The sequence below is a fragment of the Terrapene carolina genome, unplaced genomic scaffold (genome assembly GCF_002925995.2).
Source record: "Terrapene carolina triunguis isolate 2854851 unplaced genomic scaffold, T_m_triunguis-2.0 Scaffold195, whole genome shotgun sequence".
In the NCBI taxonomy this organism is placed as follows: Eukaryota; Metazoa; Chordata; order Testudines; family Emydidae; genus Terrapene; species Terrapene triunguis.
Window position 1 is genome coordinate 56,518 of NW_020664546.1, and position 14,108 is coordinate 70,625.

A 14,108-nucleotide genomic window follows, 5' to 3' on the forward strand; every position below is an offset into this window, starting at 1 on the left:
CCCCACCCGGGTTTGATCATATCCAGAGCAGAGGTGAAGTGTGGCACTTGGAAGCACAAGGCACATGTCGATCTTCCTGCCTGGGGCAACAGGCTGTATTAATTTCAGTGCAGCAAGAGCAAACCCAAAGAAGAATTGAAATTCAGGATGAGCAGAAAGGCCCTTCTGATGCTCTTCTGTCGGGGGTTGGGAGAGGGGTTTTGTCAGGGGCAACAGAGCCCTCTAGTGCCTGATTACTCCTAATGGACAACTTGAAAGAGCAGCCTCCCAAACACTTACTGCTGGGCACCATCTTTGCTACTGCATGGCAACCGCCCCAGGTGGTTCTAGCAACAACCCCGTGATAGCAAAAGAAGCAACCTGGGCCCAATCCTCCCAGTCATTGGCTTCCAAAGGGCTGAGGAACAAGGGATGCAGGCCTGAGCTCTGGCTTGCACAGAGGTGTAACATTTCTTGTACACTGAGTGGACTCCATAGTAAATCGGAGAGTCTGGGTCATCCCTGACCTGTGAATTGTCCAGTGCTGATGGGGCGAGATAAGCATTCAGTACAAAACTGCTTTTCTTTTTTCTATAGTGTCTCCCGGAGTTTTGTCATGCTAGATGGAGGCGCTGAGGATCACATGGTATCAGTGACAGCCCCGGTGTCTAGTAAATACACTCGAGCACGTGTCAGAGCAATAACAGGGACTTACCAAGTCTGTGCAGGGGCCCCAAAATGCACAACGCCCCGAGCGAGCGCTCACTGCTGTTTAGACAGGCCTGCAGCACTTGGAACAGCCAAACTGAATTATCCAGTCCAGACTCATCACTGGGAGAGTGCCCTGCCCCAGCTGCTTCAGAGGAAACCTCCTGGTGGGCAATTATGGAATAACCTGTCCATGGAGGAAGTTTCTCCCTGACTCCAGGGAGTCAATGTCAGTTAAGATGTTGAATCGTGCCCTGAACGTTTCACCCTATTTTTCCCTAACACAACAGTGATTCTTATTATCCATAGACCTGTCCAATCCTTTTTCAATCCTGCTAAGCTTTTGCCCTCAGTCATATCTTGTAGGAATGAGTTCCACAGATTAATTATGCTTTGTGGACAAACGAAAAGAAAGAAAGAAAGAAAGAATTTCCTTTTCATCAGTTTTAGATTTGCTGCCTTTCAGTTCCATTGGCTGCCCCCTAGTTCCTGTTTTACCAGAAAGAGTACAGAGGAGCACCCAGTCTATCTTCTCCTTCCTCTTCATTACTTTGTATCTTTCCACCACGTCCCCTCTTACCCGCCTCCTCTCTTAACTACATACCACTCCTCCCCATATGAACTGCCTGCTCCACGTTCCGGCTCACCTGGGGCCTCTCCGAAAGAGCAGCTTTTTCAGGCTGCCCCGAAACTGGTCCGAAAGGGAGAAGCAGATGAGGGGGCTCACGGAGCAGTTGGAGTAGGCTAGCACCATGGCCAAACTAGAGGCCACGAAAGCCGCAGGCGTCTGAGAGAGGCGGTGAGTGGCAGAGAGGTAGATCACCACAGAACAAGGTATCCACATCAGTACAAAGACCGTCACCACGGTCAGTATCATGACAGTGGCCTTCTGGTTGAGTTGGGTGCTCCCTGACGAATGGACCACATGGGTGCTCCGGCACCAGAGGGATTGGACAATCCTGGAGTAGCACAGGAGCATCAGCAGCACAAAGGGGAGAAAGGCAACACCCCCGAAGAGGAGGAAGTACAGGAAGGTTTGCTCCGGGGTCAGGAGGAGCACGCAGTAATGGGTGTCTCCAACCGCCATGACCCTTTGGTGCAGCCAGTTGGGGATGGAGATGAAGAAGCCCAAAAGCCACATGCTCATACACAGCAGGAGCCTCTGGACCTTACTGGTGGAGAAGGAGCAGGTGGGATGGACCACGGCCATGTAGCGCAGGATGGATGTGGCCACCATGCTGTAAAAGCTGCAGAACATAGTCCACATGGAGAGGCTCTGGCTGCTGACACAGATGGTCACCCCCATCTGCCAGTCCTCCTGGAGAAAAGTCAGCAGCAACACCGTGACGTTGTAGAGGAGGAAGAGCAGGTCAGAGATGGTGATGTTGACCATGAGGGTGCTGGTCAGGGTGGAGATGTGGCTGCTGCTGCTCTGGAGACCCTCGACCAGGACCAGCAGCATCAACAGGTTTCCTACAAGACCGACTAACAAGATCAGGCTGCAGAAAGCGGCAAAGACGTATCTGAGCTGCCTCACGGTCAAGCCAAGGAAGCTGTGTTCCGTGCCGCGTGCGGCGGTGTCGTTCAGGGTGCTGTCGGGGGCAAGGAAGACAACGGCTGTGGTGGCTGGGAAATCCATCGTTCCAGCTTGAATGAAAGCAGAATAACAGAGTCTAGAATAATAATAACCAATAATACCCACTGGGTCCTGCTGTTGTACCTGCTGTCTGGCCATCCCATGCACTTTACAAACATAGCAGCAGCCCTGGCAGGAAGGGGATTAGCCTAACTTTACAAATGGGGAAACTGAGGCACGCAGGGACACTAATTTACCCAAAGTCATGCAAGGAGTCAGTAAGGGCAGGGCACAGACTCCAGGAGTCCCACTAGCGTGACCAGACAGCAAGTGTGAAAATTGGGATGGGTTGTGTGTGTGTGGAGGGGGGGTAATCGGTGCCTATATAAGAAAAAGCCCTGAATATCGGGACATCTGGTCACCCTAGTCCTGACTCCTTGCCCTGTGCTTAGCCCGATGTGGGCAGGGATCGCCCTGTGCGTATCCACTAGCCAGGTGCGACGCCAGAACGATGCTCAGTCTGCCATCATCGTTCACCATGAGGCTACTCCCGAATGGCTCTTCTCCGGCCGCTCAGTTACTGCCCATCCCCCCGCCCCCATTGTGCAAAACAGCAGCTCCTGGGTCTTGCTCAGTTCTGCGTATTCGGCACCTTTGGGTGCCAGCAAGTGCTCAGCACCTTTGCCTGCTGCAGGGAGCATCCTGTCTAGGGGATGGGTTATTCCTATTTCCCTTCTGATTCTTTGAGAGCTAACACTGCAGTGTAGCTGCTTCAGGACTCCCAGTGTAACCAACCCCCTCTAGTGGGCTCATGAGCCACCACAGCCTTGGCTAACAGAGCTGGGTCAATAAGCTCAAGGGACAGAGACTTGTGCTGTTGGATCCAGAGAGGCCGGGTTTGGTCCCTGCTGCTGTAGCGTTCCTGCCTGCTTAGCCAGCTGCTCCACTAGAAAGAGCCGATTTGCTGCTGGTCAAGCTGCCATGGGCTGGAGAACGTGGTTAGAACATAAGAACAGCCGCACTGGGTCAGACCAAAGGTCCATCTAGCCCAGTATCCTGTCTTCTGACAGTGGCCAATGCCAGGTGCCCCAAGGGAATGAACAGAACAGTAATCATCAATTGATCCATCCCCTGTTGCCCATTCCCAGCTTCTGGCAAACAGAAGCTACGGACACCATCCCTGCCCATCCTGGCTAATGGCCATTGATGGACCTACCCTCCATGGATTTATCTAGTTCTTTTTCAAACCCTGTTATAGTCTTGGCCTTCACAACATCCTCTGTCAAGGAGTACCACAGGTTGACTGTGCGTTGTGTGAAGAAATACTTCCTTTTGTTTGTTTTAAACCTCCTGCCTATTAATGTCATTTGGTGACCCCTGGTTCTTGTGTTATGCGAAGGGGTAAATAACACTTCCTTATTTACTTTCTCCACACCAGTCATGATTTTATAGACCTCTATCATATCCCCCCGTAGTTAAACAAAAAGCCTTGTTCTTTGAACCTGCAATCAGCCACCTGCGGGGGGGGGGGGGGGGGGGAATCTTGAGCCCTGAACAAGCAGATGCTGTTTCACATGCGGCAACATCAGCCAGGTACTGTGAGGCCAAGTGACTCTTGACTTTAACTTATGGGAAAAGAACAAAGCAGGAAGGAACACGAGTAAGATCCCCATGAGAGTGAGTACAACACTCCACTACGCAGCCATCTGAACCCACCAGAAATCGGCTGTCTGCAGACAGTGGAAATGTAAAGGTACAGTAGCCGAAAACAAAATCTAGCACGTAGCTAGGTAACTCCCAGACCCCCCCCACGCCTCCTGCCTGCCCCCCCCCCCAACTAGCTCTTTGAGCCTCCTTCTGCTTAGGCAGAAAAATGCTTTGAGAAAATAACCTTTGGAAATAAACTCATCCATTTCTGCCCCCTCCCCTGCCCTCCCACTCTCCCCCCATCTCTCTAGCCAAGCCGTTTATTCTCTAGTGCCCTGCCCGGGGGAGTCGACTGAACAGATGAAGGTTCCATCATCTCTTTCTTTTCTACAACATCTGCATTGCAGAAGCAGCGTATGTGTCCTGTCAGCTCACTGGGAGGAAGGGCCGGCCTTGCATTCAGGTTCTGGGCGTCAGGATTCCTGGGTTCTCTTCCTAGTTCTGTCATGGGTTCACTGTGTGACCATGGGAAAGTCAGTTCCCTTCACTGTGCCTTGGTTCCTCCTGTGCGAAGGGGAAATCATGACACTCACCTCCCTCCTGGGGGCCGGGAGCAAGGCTAAGTGACTTAATGCTTATGGAGCGCTCAGACCCCAGCGTGACGAGGACCAATAACTGAGTCAGTGGAGATAAAGCAGGGAGGATGCTGGTATACAGGACCCAGAGCCACCTCTCAGCCTTCAGACCCACATGGTCTCCACATTTGCCCTAGCTCAGAAACTCCCATGTTCTCAGCCTCCTAGATTTCTCCTAGTCTAGGGCTGGTCCCTTGTTCTGGTCTCTGCCCCTACCTCACCCTATACTCACACCACCTCCCATGCCCCAACCACCCTCATTCACACCCTTTAACTGGCTTCTCTGCTGGCTGCCAACCTGACACTGCTGAGTAACAAAGGGACACTGGGAGAGGGACCGTGACCCTCCAGGCGCGTTGCACATGAGCCACCTAATGAGGATTAGTTTCTGCCAGCCTGGACGTGCAAGGCTCCATGTCAGGTTCTCAATCACCTAGGCCAGTTAGAGGTGAATCCTCTGCATCCACTCAATGAATTCCGGTGTTATCGCGTGACTAGCAACTAGGACGCCTGCCCCATTGGCTTGGCATTTAGCTCACAGCTTCATTCCCTCTGCCACTTTGGTCATTCTCATTGTAAAACAGGAACACAGCTCAGCTCTCGCCAGAAAGGACCATTGTGATCATCTAGTCTGACCTCCTGCACAGCACCAGCCACAGGACCTGCCTGGATTCATTCCTGTGTGAACGAGAGCAGATCTTTGCTAAAAAAAATCCCATCTTGATTTTTAAATCGTCAGCAATGGAGAATCCTCCACAACTCTCAGTAAATTGGTTAATTGCTCTCATTGGTAAAAGCAGATGCTGTGTTTCCAGTCTGAACTGGTCTAGCTTCAGCTTCCAGCCATTGCACCATGGCAGATCTTTCAGTGCTAGACTGAAGAGCCCTGTTCAGTATTCGTTCCCCGTGTAGGCTCTCAGTGATCAAGTCACCCCTCAAGCTTCTCTTGGTTAAGCTGAACAGATTGTGGATCTGGCCAAGGAGCTCAAAGATCCATAGCTACCTGAGGCCCAGTTTTGGCTCCACTGCAAGCCGCAAAATTCCCCTGGCCTCTGCAGGCACCAAAACTCCCTCAGTGGCTACGTTTTCCAGAGTAAAAGTCCCTCGGCCTCTGTGTTTCTGCCTCGTTCCGGACCTCTCTCCTGACTTACCCCAGAGCGATTCAGGGACCAGGGAAAGAGGCATTCGGCCCCCTAAGACGCGGGCGGGGTCCGATGTGGTAGGTGCACTTAGAGGCCACTCACCAGATCAGGTCCCATTTGCAATCTGGCCAGAGAAGGAGAAAGCGGTGCTGGTGCCACTGCCCAGCGGTTTGAGCATGCACCTGGGATGTGGGAGACCCAGGGTCTGTTCCCCCCTCTGCTACAGGGGGAGGAAGGATTTGAACAGGGCTCTCCCACCTCGCAGGGGAGAGCACTAATCACTGGGCTAAGAGTTATCAGGTGGGCACCTCCTCTGGCCATTCTGTGTGGAGCAAGGCATGTGCCTAACTCATTCCCGGAAGAAACGCCTTAAGTGCCTGGAGCTCCCTGCCTCCAGGTTCCCCTTCCTGGATCACTAGCAGAGCTAGGCGCCTCTCTCTGAGAAAACAGAGGCTTAGCACAGCCCACCGCTCAGCGTCTCCCCTTTGCTAGCTCAGGCAGCTCCGCACCCAGCGTCTGGCTCGGTGGGTCCCATTCTAAGGTGCCTGGCTCTGCCCAGTCTCCAAACAGGAGCCTGGGCGCCTGACCCGGCTTTGCGGATCGCAGTGTTGTTCTGTGATTTTGTAGGCACCTAAACGTTCGGCACCATGACACTCAGTGTTGCAAATGCCTGAGTCCCTTCATGGCTCCCACCCCTAGAGTCTATCGCAGTGGCCAGCAGCAGCAGGCACTGGAGAATGACAGCAGAGAGGCAGAGCAGCGGGTCCAGAGACTTCCTATTCATGGCACTAAGAAGACAGGGCATCCAGACGTGGCATCAGTCTACACTCGGCTCAATCTTTCAACTGCAGCGGCTTGAACGCCCAGGCTAATGGACACTTGCTGCAATCCCTGTGCCAAACCCAGCAACTGCTGCAGGGAAATGGCTCTTCTGAAGCCAATGAAACACCTTCTCTCTCACCCCAGGGACTGAGCCATTTGTACCACCTGCTGCTGGACGAAGAAAACTCACCTGGCTCAGGAGTCTAGATGCAGGCCGGCCGGCTGGGCGAGGGCAGTGCTTGCATCCTTCTAGGCTGTGTCAGCAGCTGCAGGGCATATTATGCTCCCTGGCCACATGGGAAATGGGGAGGGAAGAGAGCAGTTTCCCCCAGGCTCCCTGGGGCTGGGCAAATCAGGCTAGAAAGACTCAGTTCTCTGTGCAGACTTGTCCCAAAGCCGCCTGTGAAGGGGGGTGTGGAAAGGGGAAGCTATTTTAATCCTCAGCTTTCCAAAGATGTGTAGAACCAAGTCCCCTGCGATCACTCGTGGTCACTAACGAGCCACTGGCAGGATTTTGCAAGCCAGGGGGGTTGTTAATTTATGCCTCCGTAACCCTCCCCAGCAGTTCCCAGTGGGCGTGCTGCATTCTCCGCTTCCTCTGCTGCAGCATCGGCGGGGTCGGGTGGGATCCAGCCCGTGGGCAGTGCTGGGCTGGATCGAAGCTTCCATACAAAGGCTGGGACCATGTGGCCTGGGAAGGGCTCTCAGCTGCCGTAATAGCAACCAGTCGCCCCTCTACACCCTGTCCCAGAGCACTTGGCCTTTTTCCAGAGCCCTCCATCCAACAGTCCCTAAACACTTTGCGAACACTAGTGCCTTAGAGCCAGATTTCCAAAGCTATTTAGGCACTGAATGATGCACAGAGGTGCCGAGTGAGATTTTTCACACAGCCCCACCGAAGTGCCTAACTCCTACTGGAATCAGGGCGGGTAGGTGCTTTTGAAAATGCCACTAAGCATCTCTATACATCTTGAGGTGCTTAAATCCCTTTGGCAATCCAGCCATTAGAGCAGTGGTCCCTAACCTTTCTGTTGCAATAGCATATTCATGTTCCCAGAAGAGTGTGGCGGGCGCCGGACAACCAGCCACTGAAATGCTGCCGAGAAGCAGCAGCATCGAGAAGTGTCACCGCCAAAATGCCGCCGAGAAGCAGTGGCATTTCAGTGGCAACGCTTCTTGGTGTTGCCGCTTCTCGGTGGCATTTTGGCAGCTGGTTGTCTGGCGGCCGGGCTCCTCAGCGGCGGGTTGGCTGGCGGAAGCGCTCCCTTGGCAACACCATGGCACCCGTGGGCACCGCGTTGGGGACCACTGCGTTAGAGCCTCACAGCTCCCCTCTGCCAGCAGGACCCCAAGTGTCATTTCCCTAGCTTCCAAATGGGGAAACCGAGGCACAGAGAAGTTGTGACTTGGCCACAGTGGCAAAGGACAGTGCGGCAGAGCTGGGAACAGTTGCCAGGAGCCTGGTGCTAAGTGCTACCTGCTGGGCCACTCTCCCTCCATTACAGAGCACCATCAGCCTTGGGATTCACTAGCATAGGAGGGCATGGGAGGAGTTCCACATCCTGGAAGGGCCAGTGACAGCGAGCGGTGAATGGAAGAATGGCCTCATTCCACAGCCCCAAGAGGCAGTCAGGGCCACCGGCTTTGTATGGTACCTTGGGCATGTCCCCTCACTGCTCCAGGCCACGTTTTCTCTGTCTGTACCACGCAGCATCTCTAATTTAGCCCCTTCCCATTGGAGGATCTCCAAGTGTTTTATAAGTGCCAATGGATTAGACCTCCCAGTGAGAAGGATAATCATAGAAACATAGAATATCAGGTTGGAAGGAACCTCAGGAGGTCATCTAGTCCCACCCCCTGCTCAAAGCAGGACCAACCGCACTTACCAGACCTGAAAACTGAGGCCTCGAACATTGAAGTGACCTATCCAAGATCACACAGTGAATCTGAGCCAGGGCCCGGAATAGATGCCAGTTCTTCCTGCCTGCAGCATTTATCCTCGCTCTGGCAGATGGAGAGGAGACGCAGCGGCACACAGGAGAAGGATCTGGCTGGTTTAAAGAGTCCCCTTACGGTGACCAACTGTAATGGCGGTCAATAGCACAGTGGCTGCTGCCATGTGATGCCCAAGTATTGCTCTAGGCTAGCTGTGCCAATAAAGCAATGCTGGACCTGTTCCTGCATATGCCTGGCCTTGTAGCAGCATGGGGCAGTGAGAGGCGCAGTGGGTTAACCCAGTGCCACTTCTCCTCCCTGGAGACCTTAGCTGGAAGCCGGCTAGAATTTCAAGTGACAAGAGGTTTGGGCAGCAGCTCGCTGGAGTTCCATTGGTGCATAGCAAAGAACCACCCCATGCACAGCAGGGCCTTCTGTTCTGCTTTCTCCTTACTGCTTTCCCCATGTCCAGATGGATCTCTGTGGTGAAATGTCCCACTCGTCACCCCGTTGGCTTGATGTCAGATGAGCGACAGCATCTACATTCATCACAGAATGACTCGCCTGTGTGCAGTGCCCTTCACATGGCCTGTAGCTCCCCCAAATTAGAGCCAGGGCAGAGAACCAAGTAACAGCAAATATTCCAATATATAGTAGAAAACAATGCAACATACACACTGAAACTGGGTCACCACTACCTATAATCATTGTCAGCACTTAATTTGACTCAGTCATAATTAGCTCTAACAAGTACACTCTGATTTTAAGCAATTAATGTCTCATTTCAATTATATATGTTAACAGGGTATAAATAGGATCCAATTTTCTTGCACAGTAATGGCTGACCTAGCCATGGCACTGTTAAAACCATTCTTGCACTAACCATTGTATTGTCCGCTCAAGAACGGGGGTTATAAAGACTCAGTGTTGGCCCCTCTCTGCTCCCATCGGAGTTAATGGTAAAACACCCATCGAGTTCAACCAGAGCAGAGTTAGGGCAGCGCTGAGCACTTCTGAAAAATCTCACCCTGTGGCCTATTGAAGTCACAGACTCATCGACTTTAAGGTCAGAGGGGCCCATCGTGATCAACTAGTCTGACCTCCCGCACATCACAAGCCTCAGAACCTCACCCACCCGGTCCTGTAACAGACCCCTAACCTCTGGCTGAGTTACTGACGTGCTCAAATCATGGCTTAAAGCCGTCAAGTTACAGAGAATCCACCACTGACACTAGTTTAAACCTGCAAGTGACCCATGCCCCGTGCTGCAGAGGAAGGTGAAAAAACCCCAGGGTCTCTGCCAATCTGAGCTGGGGAAAATTCCTTCCTGACCCCAGATATGATGATTAGCTAGACCCTGAGCATGTGGGCAAGACCCAGCAGCCAGACACCCAGGAAAGAATTCTCTGTAGTAACTCAGAGCCCTCCCCATCTAGTGTCCCAATCCCATCATGGGCCGCTGGAGATATTTGCTACTAGCAGTTGCAGATCGGCTCCATGTCACTGTAGCCAGTCGCATCACACCCTCCAGACCCTTATCAAGCTCAGTCTTGAAACCAGTTTTTTTGCCCGCACTGCGCCCCTGGGAAGTCAGTGGGAGCTTTGTCCTGAACTTCAATGGGGCCAGTATTTCACTCCTAGACGTCTGTGGACAGTCACCCACCATTGCACTAGCACTGTTGGTGGCAGTGGCAGAATAAACAAGGGCCATGTGGCCATCGGTGTTTATTCCAAGAGGCCACCTGGGAATAATGCCCTATTTTCACACACTGATGAGCTTTGAGAGCCAGATGTGGAAGCTCTGCAATAGCACAGGCACGGATGTGTGAATAATTGAGCTCTCGGGTCACTTGCAGTACCAAACAATTGGAAAAAAATAGTTTCGGGTCAACTTGAAAAATTTTGCTTCAATTTCTTTCACAAACTGAAAAGTAAAAAAAAAAAAAAAAGAAAATTCCTTTCCGGTGGGAGGAGACATTGGACATTGTTGGAACGTTTTATACTTTTTTATTTTAATAAAATCGAAGTAACTTTCTAAATGCAAAGTCATTTGGAATCAAAAAGTTGAAAATGGTTTTGAAAATGTTAAAAAGGAAACATTTTGATTTTTTTTTAGAATTTTTTTTAGGTTTGGTTTTAATTGAAACAATCCAGCCTAATCAACACAATGTCACAAAATGTTTCCGTTGCCCCAAACCTACATTTTTTGGCCAAAAAAAATTTCGGATCAAAAATTCCGTCTCGCTCTAGTTCTCCTGGCATTTCCAGGCTGAACTGACTGTCATGAGGGAGCCCGTTGCCAGGGCTTTGTCTCCAAGGAGGGTCAGTGGCAGCTGGGAGCTGTAGCCCAGACAGTGATCTCCACTCTGCACACCTGCCTCCTCCTCTCCACTCCACTCTCCACTTGTAGTGCCCCCTGACCAGTTTTTTTCAGCTGGAGCCGAGGTTGGTCGGAGAAACCGAAGAAGCTGGCAGGGCTGACACAGCAGTTGGACCAGCCAAGCAACATGGACCATGAAGACCGGAGGGTGCTGTGGCAAACTGTGGTTCACCAGCAGGAAGGTCACCACCCAATGTGGCATCCACACAATCACGAGGCTCATCACTATGTTGAAGACCTTGGTGGTGACCTGCCTACAGTTGTGCCACCAGCTCTCGGTGCAGATGAGCCCTCCACTGAGGCACCAGCAGAGCTGGCTGATCTCCCAGTAGCACGCTGCCGTCAGGAGTGCAGCAGGGAGGAAAGCCATGCCAGACGAGAGAGAGAAGGAGAGCACTCTGCAGCTCCATCGTGCAGGACACGTGGTGGCAGCGCTGGCTCTCGGTGCTCATGACCTGCTGGTGCATCGAGCTGGGAATGGAGAGTGCAAAGCCCATGAGGCACATGAAGCTGGGCAGCAGGAGCCTTTGGCGGCGAGTGGAGGAGATGGACCATGGCCAGGTAACGCAAGACTGAGGTGGCCACCGTGCTAGGGTTGCCAACTTTCTAATTGCTGAAAAACAAACACCCTTCCCTGTCCTGCCTCTTCCCCTGAGGTCCTGCCCCTACCCCACCTCTTCCCACGAGGCCCCACCCCCGCTCACTCCTCTCCCCCCAGCTCACTCTCCATACCTCCCTCCGCTTCCCCGCTCACTCTCCTCTCCCAGGACTCACCTCTGCCTGCAGAGCCAGGCTGGGAGGAGCCGACGTGGAGCCTGCCCAATCAGGGCACAGCAGGGTGGAGGGGAGGGTCGTCCCTGGAGCAAGGGGCAGGGAGGGGTCGGTCCCTGTAGCGAGGGGGCAGGGTTGGAGCAATCGGGGACAGGATTCCCCCCCGGGTGGCGGCATGGAACTCTTGGAGCCCGTCCGGAAGCCAGCCACTGCTCTGTCAGGCGTCAGCAGCTGAGCACAGAGCAGCTCCTCCATGGGGCTCCAGACGCCGCTGCCGTTCCTCCCACCCCCAGTGGCAGAGGCAGTTACTGCGGCCAACCGGACTTTTAGCGTCCGGTCAGCTGTGCCGACTGGATCCTGCCAGGTTCCCTTTTCGACTGGACGTTCCCGTTGAAAACTGGACACCTGGCAACCCTATCTCGATGAGAGACATAGGGCTTTTTGCGCAAAAGTTTTGTAGACAAAGTGCCAGTGTAGACGCTGCTGCTCATTATGTCGACACAACTGGCCTCCCCCAGTATCCCACAATGCCTACCATGACCTCTCTGCTCACGGTTTTGAAGGCTGCCCAGCAGGCTTGAGCACCCCCCACCCCTTCAATGCTCCAGGAAGCTTTGACATTCCTCAGCCTGGAGAGCTCACAGAGCCAGAGGCGCCAACTTTCTGAGTTCCCAGGGGCTGCTCGAGCCCCGCTCTGCCCCAGGCCCTGCTCCCACTCCACCCTTTCAGGGGTGAAAGTGAGGTGGTACGGGACGGTACTCCGTACCAGTAAGAACCCGCACCGGCCCATACCCAGCCCACATTAAAGCGCTGCCACGGCAGCGCTTTAATGTCCCTGCCCCTTTTGCCTCCCCTGGCGGGGGCCCTGCCAGTAGGGTCCATACCAGCAGGGCCACCGACGGGGTGGGGGGCGCAGCAATGTTAAAGCGCTGCTGCGGCAAAGGACCCTGCAGCACTTTAACGTCCCTGCCCATTTTGCCCCCCCCACCTCTGGCCGCTGACAGGCGGGGGGAGCAAAGGGAGCAGCTGCCCTGGGGCCGGTGATTTAAAAGGGCGTCCGGAGCTCCAGGCCCTTTAAATCAGCCCTGGAGCCCCGGGCGGCGCAGGCCAAGGGCTGGCTGGGAGATGCTGACCCCCCTAGCCCCGCCCCTTCCGCCCGAGGCCCCACCCCATCCGGGGGCCAGAGCCACCCCCCCGGTACCAGTAAGTGTCCTCAGTTACTTTCATCCCTGACCCCTTCCCCCAAGGTCCCACCCCCGCCCCACCTCTTCTCACCCCACCCCACCGCCGAGTGCACCCCGCCCTTGCTCTGTCTCTTCCTGCCCCTGCTCCTCCCTCCAGAGCCTCCTGCATGCTGCTGAACAGCTGATCATGGTGGGCAGGAGGTGCTGGGGGGGAGGGGGAGGAGCTGATTGGCGGGGCCCACCAGTGGGTGCTGAGCACCCGCTATTTTTTTCCTGTGGGTGCTCCAGTGCCGGAGCACCCACGGAGTTGGCGCATACGCACAGAGCTGCTGAGGATGCTCCTCCTGGTAGCTGAGGAGGCTGTGGGAGAACTCGGAGGGAATCACAGAACCATAGGCAGGCAGGCAGAGTGGGCTGCTGCTGCTGGGGGAGGGGGAGAGACTGCTGTGCTGTGCAGAGCTGGGGGCTGATCGGGGGGATGTCCCCCTCCTCTGGGGACTGATGGGGGGTGTCCCCCTCCCCCAGAATTGGTTGTTTAGGCTGCTGTCTGAACTTAAAGACTGCATGCCGACACTCCGCAACAAACGCACTGTTTCTGTCTCTCTCCCCCCCCCCCACACACACGCTCTCCCTGTCACACACTCTTCCCCCTCCCCTCACACACACACCCGTCACTTCAGTTGAAAAGCGGCTGGCAATCTAGTAGGATGCCCATGGGATGAAGGGATTGAGAAACCTGCATCATGTGACACTGTCCCTGCCCCATGAGGCATTGCAAACCCTTCCCAAAGCACCTGCAGCCAGTTGCACAGTGGAATAGCTACCCCACAATGCACTGCTCTCTGTGTCGATGCAGGAGCTGCTAATGTGGATGCACTCTGCCGACACAAGGCACATAGTGTGGACATGCAACAGAGGTTTAATTAAAGCAGTATAACTTTTGTCGACAAAACTCTGCAGTGTAGAAAAGGCCTTAGGGACATCAGCAGATGTCCACCTCGAGAATGCCATGGTAACTAAGTGACCTATGTGCTAATGAACTAGCGGCAAAAGGATTAATAACCGTGGGAGAAGGGCACCCCAACATTAGTAGGGTTAGGAGCTACAGATTAGGAAAAGGGGAGAACCCCCTAGTGACCATGCTTAGGCAGAATGGCATCAGCATAACACAGTATAAAAGTTGTAGCCCGGCCTGGTTGCAGCTCTTGGGAGGTGCCAGGATGGCGACCACGGCTGATGGTGATGAGAAGATGATGCTAAAGACAATGATTAACACTTTCGGTTGTTCTGCAGGGGAGGGTGGGAGGATGTGGATTCTCAGCTCACTCT

At 53.8% G+C, this 14,108-nt stretch overlaps 1 protein-coding gene across 1 annotated transcript; it reads right to left on the bottom strand.

Moving 5' to 3' along the window:
- Positions 1-1,330: 1,330 nt before the first annotated feature.
- Positions 1,331-2,326, bottom strand: LOC112125883 (C-C chemokine receptor type 1-like). The gene has a single exon (XM_024224275.1). It carries the CDS (start codon positions 2,324-2,326, stop codon positions 1,331-1,333), a length of 996 nt encoding a protein of 331 aa, XP_024080043.1.
- Between the last annotated feature and the right edge of the window lie 11,782 nt (positions 2,327-14,108).